Consider the following 15,078-nt stretch of genomic DNA (forward strand, 5'->3'; position numbering starts at 1 on the left):
CCAAACTAAACCCCCCTCTCCTTTAGGGCTCGTCCACACCATGATGCAGAGACGTCAATTTTTCTGCATGTGTTCTGCAAGGGCTCAATAAAATCAATTGTTCTCTATGTGCCCTGTTCACACCACAACACTAGTATCATGTGTAGATTTTTTCTACACAGGAATCTGCAACGTGTATAAAACTCATTGCAGCATGCATGAAAACTGATGGAAACTGTTGCAAGTTCAACCAAGGAAGCTGCCATTTTAGCCTCTGTTTGATCTGCACATGTGATCAGTTATGACACCAGCCATTTGGGGGCTTGACAGTTCAGTTGAGAGCAAAATCACTTGACAGTTATCGATCACAGCATGCCTTGAATGTAGCTGTTTTGGGAAAATCAATGAACTTAGTTCCCCTTTTATTTTTCTCTTCTTCCTAAGACTCCTATGTGACTTTATCCTGGCTAAAACAATCAAACTGTTATTTGCTAAACAGACTAAACATTATTTGGTTGCAATTCTTGTTCTGTTCTAATATTGATTTATTTTTCAGTGATGTACCACATTTTTTAGTATTCTGACAAATGCTAAGAAATGCACATTCTACTGTATTTTATTGGGAATAAGGAAAGGAAAGATGACAATTTATTCAAAGACAGAAACACAGGATGCTAGAGCTGACATCTATTTAGTCCATCAGATCTCTATAATAACAGCAGAAGCATTAATTATACATGTAAACTCAAAGAACAAGAGAAGAATAGGAGCGTTTTGTGAAGTGTCACCAGGGACTCCTCTAATGGAGCAGGGAGCGGTTTCAGGTTGATACGTACAGAAATGAACAATGACAAATTTGATTTCCTTGCTGTTAATAGAGCACGGTTTAACCTCATGTGTGGTCCCTTCTGCTTTGTCATCTCTGAACTCCCATGTGATGGCAAGGAGCCAGTCATATCGATGGACAGTTGTGTGTCTGCATCTGCCTCACTTTACTACTGAAAACCTGATCAGCCCAATCCTGATCTCTGTGTTATCTTAATATTTGCTACTTCTTTTTTTTTTTTTTTTTTTTTTAATTAAAGGCTGTCATTCAGTGCAGCAGTCAGAACCGCCCCACCATGCCACCAGAGAGGAGAAAAAAATGACCCAAGTTGTCATCCAACTGGCTAGAAGAAATGAAAACAGACTGAACATGTTTAGGAAAAAATTGGCTTGAGATTAAAAAAAGAAAATAGAAAAAAAAAAAAAAAAAAAAAAAAAGAGTTTAATTAATTAACACATCCGTCTTTTGCACCTAGTATGTGATTTGCACAAGGGATGTGTCCTCAGTGATGGTCAGATATTTTATGGGTTATGGAATACAAAATAGGGATATATTTTATCTGATGTACACACTGGGTTGTATTACTACTGATTCAGATATAGATTCACATAATACTGGTAAGCACAGCTGTTTAGTGAAAAGCACAGCCACCTCAGCTGCATAGCAAATTCCAGAATGTCAGTATCTGATTGCTTTGCCAATATGGGTTATTTGTTATTTATACATTCCTGCATGACTTAGGATTTATTTTATATTACTACCGTAAAAGAAGCCCTGCAGTGAGTTTATAGTCAATGCACATTTTCCTTGTGCATCTGGTGAGTGCGCAATTTATATGATTGGAGCATGGAGTCACTTCTGTTAGCAACGAAGGAGGATTTCCCTTCCTATTCTGCTATTTCGAGTCAAGCCTTCACAAATACTCACATGATAGACTGTTTTTATATATTTGGTGCCATTTGAAACTGTATTTTAGCGCTGCACCTATTTTATTTATTGATTGGCATATACTGGGCTCTGGATATCCTGGGTTGGTGCAAATGCAGCTGGACATTTTTTAGTTTTATTTTCTCATTATTTACAATTTATAATTTTGAGCGCTCGCTATATCGACAAGATCCTTGTTGACAAAGTCCGGAAGTGACGAAACGCGTCCAGGGCACGTGACGTATTGACGTTCCCAGAAGTGCCGCGGCGGCCATTTTGGATTCTGGAGCGCGGGTATCTGGCGTTCCTGGGACTCGCGGTGCACTCCTGGTGCTCCCCCAGAGCTGGAGTGAGAGTGGCGGGCAGGAGTGTGACGGGGTGACTCCCTGGAGATTATTTTTGAGATCACAATGGTGGTACTCAGTTGTCGCTAAGAGCAGGAAGCCGGTTTTATCAGATTTTAATGTAAGTGGCTACAATAAAAATTTATATATCAATTTTTCATATAGTGATTCCTGGTCTGTTTGTGAGGTCCAAAGGAACAAGAGGATGCCAGCTTGGCGATTTTCCATGCACACTGGTTGATCACATGCTGATATAATTTTGAGTTAGGGTAATTATGCATTTTTTATATGGTTTGCAGTGATATCAGACGAATGCTGTGACACTATAGTGTTTTGCATGCTGCACGTGTGGCACTATACTTGTGATACCTAAGATAATACACTATATCTAGATTTTGTTTTTTTTGAGGTATATGAAGAACGTCTGAGTTTTATCTTCATCTCCATTTTGGAATAGTGAGCACTTGTCCATCAAGATTTGGATATCACGTGGGACTTTGAGTTTTTTATGTGAAATTTTGGACATTTTATTTATTTTTGGGACTTTAAGTTTGTTCATTTAAGTCGGTTGATATATTGTATACTGGTACTTCAGGGGAAGGATAATGATACGACTTTAAGGGATACTATGTGTTATGGGTTTGTGTGTGCTGACTTATAATTATTTTAATATCTGACTAAAGTTGCATTTAAAAGTTCCAATGGAAAAAGGGGCAGAGGACCTGCTGCAATTCACTTTAAAGAGACTATCAGATATTATTTTTCCATCAAAACAATGTAACAGTAGAGCAAAAGTGACAGTTATAGTACTTAATTATTGCTCCATTTGTTCTAGTTTTAAGTTGTATTAAACTTTCTAGGATTCCAACAGTTCTGGAACTATGGGGTCCCCATCTATGCTTGACTCCAGCTTCAAATTATTCTACGAAAGACTAGGTTCTATGAGTTGCAATTTTTAGACTGATGAAGAAGGCTCCCACTTCATGGAGGAAAGAACAGACTTTGTTTACAAGTGTTTTGTCAGGTGCCTGACTGTATCTTTTGTAATTCCCTTAAAGTAACACAAAAGCACTCACTTGCCATGATAGCCGTCTATAGCACTGTGTTATGAAGGTGCATTTGCTCTGGAAACTGCCCAATCAAAATATGTTCAAAGCAGTCCTACTTGAGTGTTGAGTCTGAACTCCTAATCCTTTCCCTCGAGAGACTTTTTACCCAATATACACAATTACCTAAGTACATATCAGGTGATCTCCCCATAGCCTAATCATCACCAATCTACCTTTCCACAATTTGGAAGAACACAGAATTTTCCAGCAAGTGGAGTTTCTTAAAAAAAAAAAAAAAAAAGAAAAGAAAAAGAGGAGACCTCTCAGGCTTGCATAGGTAAGTCTATGCGTGGTACAGTCGTTCATATCATGCTAAATGTTTTGCGTATGTCCAAAGGAAACTGCATGGCTTGTAAGGATCATCTTGGTAAAAAATGTTGTTCTTTTCCTTAAGTTAGACATGAAATAAAAATGTTAAATGTGATCCAGCAGTAGTAGCCTGGAAAATGTACATTTTTGTCTTGGAATCCTCCTGAAAAATAGCAGTACACTTCCTTGTATGTGAATGTGCCTAGGCACTCTTGTGCCTACAGCCTTATAAATGTATACCGACAGTGTTTGATCTAAGCTGCTGTCTCTGGCCAGTCCCAGGAGATTTGGTGATTTCACTGCTAAGCTACTCACAGTTCTCTTTAGTGGAGAATCTTGGCAGGAAGACCCTTACCAAGATGGCCACTTACACACAAAGACACAGTGTAGAACAAGGCATGGAATCAGTAATGGGGACAGCTCAGCTCAGCAGCAAAACCAGATGCAATACTGTTGAATAGTACTCTTTTTGGCTTGTCATTTTGTTTGGGGGGGGGGGGGCACTGTTTCCAGAGTTCAGTTCCTCTAACGTCATACATCCTCTACTGACTCCCTGGGTTTACACTGAGTCAGTCTGAAGGGTAACAGGAAACAGCAGGTTCCACAGTACACCACAAGTGTTCAAAAAGGAGTAGAAGGAAACACTGATGCCACTCCACAAAAATCTAAAGTGAAAATGACTGGGTTACATCCAACAAAATTTACAAAAACATTATATAAATAAAACCATTACACATACATTATTTATATCAGATGGAACAAATCAAATACATATTAAAAACGTTAGCATTCCAGATAAATAAATGTAACCTTTTCACACCAGTGCAAACAAATGTGATCTGAAGGGACGTGGCAAATTGAAAGTAACCAAAATGACAGTTTTCACTCATACATATATTATGTGGAGAGAAATTGCTAAATAATATTATATTTATAGCGGTCAAACTGATGAGAATTGACCCATAACCCCATGTTGTAATCTTCAACTTTCCTGTATGATTCTGCCTCAAGTATATTCATTGCAATATTGCTAATACATTGCAATACTAGAGAGCTTGGACAATTTGTTATTCATGAAATCATGGGAATGTACTAATGAGGGTGCACACTGCTCACCAACTTCCCAAGATCATTAAAAATATACATGGCACATCTTCTACAGATTTTGAGAATTGTTGGGTTCAACTATAGGCAAAACATTTTTTCTTAGGCTTGGTAAGACTGTTGTCAAGTATGTACTGCTGATGATGCTGTCGCTGCATGTAGTATTACATGTCAAAGGCTGTGGGCGCTGTCAGACTCCCATTACATTGATTGGGGCTACCTACCTACAGCTACTTGCAGGAAACTCCACTGAGTCTCCCGATGGGGATCACAGTCGGCACACATACAGGTGTGAAAAAAGTCAACTACAGATCTAGAATACTAAATTAAGCAGTATTGTGTGCATGGCAAGATTTTGACCATAGAATACAAATTTTTGTATGAACGTTCATCTGAAAATCTACTAGTATATGGCCAGCTTAAGCGATAGCATGATTATCTGCAGATAATCAGCTTTAGCTACCTTTATGAGGTGGTTAAACAAGGGAAACAATGGAAAAATACCTAGTTATTTTATAAAATCTAAAAAAAAAATAAAAATAAAATCATAGAATACAGCATGAAAAAAAAAATGCTTAAGCTGAACATAGACAGATCAAAATTCAGCTGGTTTGGCAGGAACTGGACAAATTTTAGTCAATCTATGGGCAGATCGGTTGTACTGAAGCCAATTGACTTCAGTACAACCAGCCTGTCGGGTTTCTTTCGCCCGATCACTGCCGGCAGCTATAGCCTCTAGCAGTAATCACTGTATTCTGCCAGTGGGGAAGGATCCCTGCGGTCCCCTCTGGGAGAACACAAAGGACTGTGGGAAGGATTCCCCTCTCAACACTGACTCTGTTGATCAGGGAATCAAGTAATTTTCTTTCCTTCAAACTGGGGTTGAAGGAAAAGAAAATTGCATAATATATGGCCTTCCTTAGTCTTATTGGATTCCTGGTTGCAATACAAAGTAAAACTGCTTGCAATTTACCTATAATGTAAAATGAAATGCATATCAGGGAGCAGGTTTACCTGGCAAAGGCCTTATATTTCTTTCTATCCAGTTCAGAGATAGCTATACAGCGAAGCCCTCTGGCAGGGTAGAAAATCTGATTTTTTTCCTGCTGAAGTTCAGTAATGCATACAGGTCCCCTCTCCATCCGTGTGACTGGACACAGTGGCGTAGCCAGAACCAGGGGCAAGGCAAGTAATTTGCACCCCCTAACCTGTGGACTTTTAGCACTTTCCTGTGGAAGCAAAAGAGTTCCTCCACTTACAGCCTTAGCCTCTGATTGGCTGTCTGCAGCCTTTTATTATTGGTTGAATCTGAGATATCTGACTACAGCAAAGAACTATCTTCTCTGATTCAAACATTAATAAAAGGCTGCAGGCAGCCAATCAGAGGCTCAGGCCATAAACAACAAGGAACCCATATATACAGCAGAACAGGCAGCCAATAATAACCCCGACATAAGGTAGAGGAAATTATAGTAGAGACACCCAGGGATGGGAGGAGGGGAGGGGTGTCACTTCTTTACTCATAGTTTTTTATCCCTTCGCCTGGAGCCATGGAGGTTACGGGGGCTCAGGCTGTGAATGGGAAGGACTGGAGCCCTTAATAATCTGTCTCAGCAGAGCAGCCACCCGTTAACCTCTATGCAAGTTATGTAGGCATTATTGCCTGGCTGCTCTGCTGTGAGATTAGTAAGGGCTCCTCGTTATTCACAGCCTTAGCCTCAGACTGGTTGCAGGCAGCCAATAAGGGTACTACTGACGTTACATTGGGGTTATTGGCTGGCAACTATGCTGTAAGCAAGGAGACCCCCCCCCCACCACTACCAGGGGGGCAGGAGGGGTAAAAGCTGTGGGCCATATGGATCATTACCTCCCCCCACACAAGGTGTCCCCCAGTCCCCCCTCCTGTGTTCTCCCAGCCAGGCAGGAAATATGGTGCAGGAACAGCAGCCCTTGTACTTACACACGGGCATTCTGTGTAGTCCTGAGTGCCGTGATCAGGTTTCCTCCACCTGCTGTGTGTGACAAGCTGAGATCCCGAGGTCACTGGCAGCCCTCCTCCCCGCCCCTTCCTCCTCCTCCCTTGCTGTCGGCAGCCCATGGCCCAGGGAAGATAGACAGAAAGGGAAACTTGATGCCCTAGCGCAGTGGTGGGCAACCTTTTTTTTCAACTGAGCCAAATCTCGCCAAAACCACAATTGAAATTTATTTTGAGAGCCACATTTTTAAAACTGAAAATACATAGGATGGTACACTGTTTTTAGTTTCAATAAGTTTTTATAGTAATTCATCCCCCATATAGTAATTCATCCCCCATAGTAATTCATCCCCCATATAGTAATTCATCCCCCATATTAATTCACCCCCCATATAGTAATTCATCCCCCATATAGTAATTCATCCCCCATAGTAATTCATCCCCCATATAGTAATTCATCCCCCATATAGTAATTCATCCCCCATAGTAATTCATCCCCCATAGTAATTCCTCCCCCATATAGTAATTCATCCCCCATAGTAATACATCCCCCATATAGTAATTCATCCCCCATATAGTAATGCATCCCCCATAGTAATTCATCCCCCATATAGTAATTCATCCCCCATATTAATTCATCCCTCATATAGTAGTAGTAAGTAAGTAGCAAGTAGTAAGTCAAGTCCCTCCTGTGTCAATTCACTTACCTTTCTCCGCGCGTTCCCCTCGCCGTGCTCCCCGCGCCGTTCCGGTCTTCAGGGCGGACTGTGAGAGGAGCCTAGCTCCCCTCACGTTCGTCACGCTGCCCCGCCTACACACATCCTGACAGCCAATGACTAGCTATCAGGATGTGAGTGGCAGCGAGACTGGCCAATCATTGCTGGGCTAGCTGCAGAGTCCTCGGCCACCCGAGAGGAGGGAGGGGAGGGGAGCGGCCGCCCGAGAGGAGGGAGGGGAGGGGAGCGAGCGCCCGGCACACAGAAGAGCCGCATTAAAATGTGTAAAGAGCCGCATGTGGCTCGCGAGCCGCGGCTTGCCGACCACTGCCCTAGCGCATCTGTACGGAGTTCAGCTCTGCTCACATGCTTTCTGACAGGTTTTTCTCTCTCCTGGCAGAGGTAAGAGGGCCACTGATGTCAGCACCCAGTCCCATTGACATCAGTGGATCTCACACGGTCTGGCTTTTCATTGCACACACTCCAGCTCTTCTTCCATAGACCACAATGGGGCCGGCTGGGGCACTGAACTCTCACCCCTCTAAATGCTGCTCCCGGGGTGATGGTACCGGCTGCCGCCCCCCATGCTACACCACTGACTGAACAACAGAGAAGCGGCAGATGGGTGAGCTCATCTGAATGCTCTCTCCTCGTCTTAGTATACCCTTTGCCCTGCAGCACAACTGACTGTCACAGTCAACTAACACATTAAAAAAGGATGTATCAGGACTGGTTCACACTAGCTAAACAAGAAAACTTTCTGTTTTTCTGTGTGTGCCTTGAATACATTTTTCTGTGCTAAAAAATGCTACCGCAGAAAACCACCGTTGAACGCAGCAAAACTCTAAAAATCTTGCATTTTTAACACAACTCTATACCGCTAACACTACCGGTGTTTTTAAAATGCCCGAGTGTATTAGGCCTTAACATACAATGCAAGAAGCCCAGCTTCTAAACCTTTAACCCTTTGTTAGAACAGACAGTGTTCAAATTTAGTTCACAACTGATAATGAATAATTCCAGGCGTGGGTACCCTATACATAATTACATTGGTCCAGTTTGGACCATTGTAACTATGTATATACACACCATACCTGGTGGATGCTCTTGGAAGCTGGAAGTCGAAGTAAAACACCACTATCTCTACTTGCTGCCAGGTCCCGTGCTGAGTGGCTGCACTCCTGCTTACTGAACACTGGAGGCTGGCTGACCAGAATGGGCACCATTTAGAGATTGCTTTACATCTTCTGAAAGAATGCAAAATGTTCTCTGATTGGATGAGGTTGAGAGTGTGACATCATAGGTGTTATCCCAACTGGGCTGCAAAAGTGGAAATACACCTTAGGATATCTTCAAGATCAAAACCTTAGCCCTTTTATTAATGTTTCATATTCCCATTGCTTCCTTTGAGACTTTATATAAGCATTTTTTTTTATTTCTCTTAGTATTATTATACTTTATTATTATTATGCAGGACTTATATAGTGCCGACAGTTTGCTCAGCGCTTTACATTATGGAGGGAGACAATACAGTAACAATACAGTTCAATACAAGAGGGATTAGAGGGCCCTGCTCTTTGGAGCTTTCAATCTAGGAGGGAGGGGATAGTGGTACAAGAGGTAATTAGCTGTGGGGGATGGAGTGGTTGGGGGAGTACCAGTAGTTAGTCGGGGTCGGGGTAGGCTTCCCTGAAGAGATGAGTTTTCAGTGTGCGCCTAAAAGTGAGCAGAGTAGGCGATAGCCTGGGGTAGGGAGTTCCAGAGGATGGGTGAAGCCCGTGAGAAATCGTGGAGACGACCATGGGAGGAGGAGACAAGGGAGCTAGATAGTAGGAGGTCTTGCGAGGAGTGGAGAGTACAGTTTGGGTGGTATTTAGAGACAAGGTCGGTGATGTAATTAGGGGCAGTGTTATGAACTGCTTTATACGTCAGTGTTAGTGTTTTGAATTTTATCCGCTGGGCAATTGGAAGCCAGTGGAGGGATTGGCAGAGAGGGGTGGCAGATACAGAGCGGTTAGTAAGGTGAATGAGTCTGGCAGCAGCATTCATGATGGACTGGAGTGGGGATAGCCTGCGATGAGGTAGGCCAGTGAGGAGGGAGTTACAGTAGTCAAGGCGTGATATAATAAGGGAGTGAATGAGTTGCTTAGTGGTTTCAGAGGTTAGGAACGGTCGTATCTTGGAGATGTTGTGGAGGTGAAGTCTACATGAGTTTGTCAGCGATTGAACCTGGGGCTGAAAGGACAGACTGGGGTCTAGGATTACACCTAGTACCCTGGCGTGAGGGGTGGGACTGATGGTAGTGTTGTTGATTTTGATGGAGAAGTCAGGGGGGGACACGGGCTGGGGGGAATACTAAAAGCTCAGTTTTGGAAAGGTTGAGTTTGAGGAAGTGGAGTGACATCCAAGCCGATATGTCACTTAGTAGGCTGGTGATGTGATTGGAGACTAAGGGGGTGAGGTGAGGGGTAGAGAGATAGATTTGTGTGTCGTCGGCGTAGAGATGGTAGTTGAAGCCGTGGGAGTGTATCAATTGGCTAAGGGAGGAGGTATAGATGGAGAAGAGGAGGGGTCCGAGGACAGAGCCTTGAGGGACCCCAACAGAGAGAGGGAGTGAAGGGGAGGTGGCAGCGTTATAGGTAACACTGAAGGAGCGCTGCAATAGATAAGAGGAGAACCAGGAGAGAGCGGAGTCACTGAGGCCAAGAGAGTGCAGTTTTTTGAGGAGGAGGGGGTGGTGAACCGTGTCAAAAGCCGCAGAGAGGTCAAGTAGTAGGAGTATAGTATAGTGGCCGTTGGTTTTGGCGGTTAGTAGGTCATTGGTGAGTTTGAGTAGGGCAGTTTCGGTGGAGTGTAAGGGGCGGAAGCTGGACTGTAAAGGGTCGAGAAGGTTGTTTTCGGTGAGATGGAAGCTTAGGCGATTGTAGACTAAGTGTTCTAGGAGTTTAGAGGTATTTATTCATATTGCATTTTTTTTTTTTATAAATCCTTGCTTCTTCCCCTTTCCCTTTTGTTCAAACAAAACATTTAGCCTGTTGGGCAATTAAATAGTAATATAGTCTATGTAATAAATATACTGTTTACAGATTAAGCTGCATGTTACAATACTGCACTACCTCCCAGTCTAAAGGAAGAACACAGACCTCAGACACATTAATAGCGTAAATAATAAATACCTTTAATCAGATCAGCCAAGTTATTCTGCTCCACGTTTTTCTTTGCATAATTGAAGCAGATGTCATCCACTTCGGTTGCGAGGAAATACCAGCCGTTTAGCGTAGCCCCCAGCAATGGATAGATGCAGGATGCTCCAGTACCTGTGAACAACAGTAGACCTAAGACACAAAACCAGTATGGGCACATAAGCCAGTATAACATACCAGAAATTAAACTGTGCAGTTAGCATAAAGAGAAACCATTGTTTTTTTTCTTTTTTTGGATTTAGATGCAATTAGCCTCCAGTCAAATGATTTATTTTATACTGTCAAAACAAAAGTACAGTAAAAAGGCAGGTGTATAACAAAATTTTTTTATGCAAGTCACATTAATAGAACCCGAACACAATAAAAACGGACATAGACCCATGGGGTCCTAACAGTATAACCATAAGCTCCACAATACCGCACGGTAACCATTTACAAAGCACACAGAGCAATGTCAGCATACATACTTACAAGGTTATGGTTGGGTAGGAGCCAAAAGGAAGGAAGTAGGGAAAGAAAAGAAGTAAAATCAGAAATCTAGGAGAACGTCATCTACCCATATCTCCAATTTGAGGATAAATGATAAAGACTGCTTCACCTTAAAAGCTAAGTGAAAGTAGTCCTAAAACAGGCAAATTACGGAGTCAATTCCCACACTTCAACCCATTCTGCCAAGATATTCGTTAATTTTGTTGGACAGTTACGTCCCAAACACATTCGTTTATACAGTGGTAGGGCAACATTTGCCATGGTCTGCTACATCTGCCGAGTTGGGGGGTTGGGCTTTTTCCACTGGAGTAAAATCATTTTTCTGGCATAGTACACTGTATAAAATACAGGGGGGTTAATTTACTAAAGGCAAATAGTCTGTGCGCTGCAAGAGCAGTTGCTCTAGATCTGGGGGGAAGCTCTGAAATGAGGGGAAGCTCTGCTGATTTCTATTATCTAATCATGTGCAAGCAAAAATGCAGTTATTTTTATTTTCCTTGCATGTGATTGGGTATGCTTTGCAAAGTGAAAGTTAACCTCATTTACTAAGCTCCGGAGCAACTGCTCTTGCAGTGCACAGTATATTTGCCTTTAGTAAATCAATCCCAAGGAGTTTCTTATGATGGGTAGCATCTATAGTGTCACACATTCCCAGCAGTAAGAGGAGGGGGTCTCTAGCAATCTTCACTTTACCCACTAAGTTGATATCCTCTACCATCATACACCAGAACTCTCAAATACACGTGCAGGACCATAAAATATGTACAAAAGTACCAATGTCACAGTGGCATTTAGTACTTTTGTACATATTTTACCATTTATCATTTTCCTTCCACTTCACAATTATGTGCCACTTTGTGTTGGTCAATCGCATAAAATCCCAATAAAATACATTCATGTTTTTGGTTGTAACATGACAAAATGTGAAAAATTTCAAGGGGTATGAATACTTTTTCAAGGCACGGTATGCGTGCAAAATCTCAAGACTGGAGCGGGTTGTCAACTAGCAAAATGTGGAGGAGCAGGGCTGAAGATCTAAATTCCATCTTCAAGAGTCAGTAAAGAAAAGCAGAAGGTGTTCTTACCATTCAGTATTCACTACTACTTCTTATAATTGTGAGTGTGCACACTATTTCATGTGCAGTTGTACAGTGGATATAAAAAGTCTACACACACGTTAAAATGTCAGGTTTCTGTGATGTAAAAAAAATGAGACAGATAAATTATTTCAAAGCTTTTTCCACCTTTAATGTAACCTACAAACTGTACAACTCAGTTGAACAACAAACAAATCTTTTAGGTGAAAGGAAGTAAAATAAGAAAACTAAAATAATATGGTTGCATAAGTGTGCACCCCCCTAAACTAATACTTTTTTGAAGCACCTTTTATATTTATTCCAGCACTCAGTCTTTTTGGGTATGAGTCTATCAGCATGGCACATCTTGACTTGGCAATATTTGCCTACTCTTCCTTGCAAAAACACTCCAAATCTGTCAGATTGCGAGGACATCTCCTGTGCACAGCCCTCTTCAGATCTTCCCACAGATTTTCAATTGGATTGGGGTCTGGGCTGTGCCTGGGCCATTCCAAAACTTTAATCTTCTGGTGAAGTCATTCCTTTATTGATTTGGATGTATGCTTTGGGTCACTGTCCTGCTGAAAGATGAAGTTCTTCTTCATGTTCAGATTTCTAGCAAAAGCCTGAAGGTTTTGTCAGTATTGATTGGTATTTGGAACTGTTCATAATTCCCTCTACCTGTACTAAGGCCCCAGTTCCAGCTAAAGAAGAACAGCCCGAAAGCATGATGCTGCCACCACCATGCTTCACTGTGGGTATGGTGTTTTTTTGGTGATGTGCAGTGTTGTTTTTGCACCAAACATATCTTTTGGAATTATGGCCAAAACGTTCAGCCTTGGTTTCATCAGAAACACATTTTCCCACAAGCTTTCAGGAGACTTCAGATGTGTTTTTGAAAAATTTAGCTGGGCTTGGATGTTTTTCTTCATAAGAAAAGGCTTCTGTCTTGCCACTCTACCCCATAGCCCAGACATTTGAAGAATATGGGAGATTGTTGCCACACAGCCAGTACTTGCCAGATATTCCTGCAACTCCTTTAATGTTGCTGTAGGCCTCTTGGCAGCCTCCTAGACCAGTTTTCTTCTCGTCTTTTCATCAATTTTGGAGGGACGTCCAGTTTTTGGTAATGTCTCTGTTGTGCCATATTTTCTCCACTTGATGATGACGGTGGTCACTGTGTTTCATGGTATATCTAATGCCTTGGAAATTCTCAGACTGATAACTTTTAACAATAAGATCCCTCTGATGCTTTGGAATCTCTCTGTGGACCATGGCTTTTACTGTAGGATGCGACTAAGAAAATGTCAGGAAAGACCTACTAGAACAGCTGAACTTTATTTGGGGTTTATCAGAGGCACTTTAAATGATGGTGTGTACTGACTCCAATTTAACATGATTTTGAATGTGATTGCTTAATTATGAACACAGCTACAGCCTCAGTTATAAGAGGGTGTGCACACTTAAGCAACCACATTATTTTAGGTGTTTATGTTTACTCCCCCCCTAAAAGTTTTCAGTTTGTTTTTCAATTGAGTTGTACAGTTTACAGGTCACATTAAAAGATGGAAAAAATTCTGAAATGATTTACCTTTGTCTAATTTTTTTATATCACAGAAACCTGACATTTTAACAGGGGTGTGTAGACTCTTTATATCCACTGTACTTATTATTCCTAGCACCAAGTGTTTGTTTTCTATATGTTTACGTGCCCAGTCCAGTGCTGTTCACCTAACGCTGCTGGTTTAACATTAACAATATTTTTTTTTACTATACACTAAACTTTGGTTCAACTCTCCACAACAGTCCCAGTTTCTCATGTGGTCCCTTGAGAAAATGTATTGCCCACCCCTGCTGAAACTGCTACATCTGCAGGACAGCTCGTGTTGAAAAACAACAGACTTACTGGCTGGACCACCAGTTGAAAATGATGGAAAGGAAGCCTAAAAAAGAGAAGAAAAAAAAATGCAACCATCACATCTAAGAATTGAGAAGCTGCAATATAATAAAAGCTTGCTTTGGGTTTAATACCACTTTAAAGCTGAACTCTAGTCATCACTCAGTTTAAAAAGAATCCAACCTAAATGCCCAAAGTAATCACTTAAATCCATGGTCACATGTGGTGTGAGGTCCCAAATCCTCTATCTATAGTCAGGTCCATAAATATTGGGACATCGACACAATTCTAACATTTTTGGCTCTATACACCACCACAGTGGATTTGAAATGAAACAAACAAGATGTGCTTTAACTGCAGACTGTCAGCTTTAATTTGAGGGTATTTACATCCAAATCAGGTGAACGGTGTAGGAATTACAACAGTTTGCATATGTGCCTCCCACTTGTTAAGGGACCAAAAGTAATGGGACAGAATAATAATCATATATCAAACTTTCACTTTTTAATACTTGGTTGCAAATCCTTTGCAGTCAATTACAGCCTGAAGTCTGGAACGCATAGACATCACCAGACGCTGGGTTTCATCCCTGGTGATGCTCTGCCAGGCCTCTACTGCAACTGTCTTCAGTTCCTGCTTGTTCTTGGTGCATTTTCACGTCAGTTTTGTCTTCAGCAAGTGAAATGCATGCTCAATCAGATTCAGGTCAGGTGATTGACTTGGCCATTGCATAACATTCCACTTCTTTCCCTTAAAAAAACTCTTTGGTTGCTTTTGCAGTATGCTTTGGGTCATTGTCCATCTGCACTGTGAAGCGGCGTCCAATGAGTTCTGAAGCATTTGGCTGAATATCAGCAGATAATATTGCCCAAAACACTTCAGAATTCATCCGGCTGCTTTTGTCAGCAGTCACATCATCAATAAATACAAGAGAACCAGTTCCACTGGCAGCCATACATGCCCACGCCATGACACTACCACCACCATGCTTCACTGATGAGGCGGTATGCTTAGGATCATGAGCAGTTCCTTTCCTTCTCCATACTCTTCTCTTCCCATCACTCTGGTACAAGTTGATATTGGTCTCATCTGTCCATAGGATGTTGTTCCAGAACTGTGAAGGC

The 15,078-nt window shown here is 41.8% G+C and overlaps 1 protein-coding gene across 1 annotated transcript in view; it reads right to left on the reverse strand.

Moving 5' to 3' along the window:
- METTL16 (methyltransferase 16, RNA N6-adenosine) overlaps nucleotides 1–15,078 on the reverse strand; it is a 123,034-nt gene that overhangs the window by 65,523 nt on the left and 42,433 nt on the right. The window contains exon 4 of the mRNA XM_089683771.1: nucleotides 10,466–10,606. Within this exon, the coding sequence (XP_089539897.1) occupies nucleotides 10,466–10,606 (141 nt within the window). The remainder of the gene's footprint in view (nucleotides 1–10,465; nucleotides 10,607–15,078) is intronic.

This window comes from Staurois parvus, unplaced genomic scaffold (genome assembly GCF_062004578.1).
Source record: "Staurois parvus isolate SC_StPar_1 unplaced genomic scaffold, SC_StPar_1.0 ptg000321l, whole genome shotgun sequence".
In the NCBI taxonomy this organism is placed as follows: Eukaryota; Metazoa; Chordata; class Amphibia; order Anura; family Ranidae; genus Staurois; species Staurois parvus.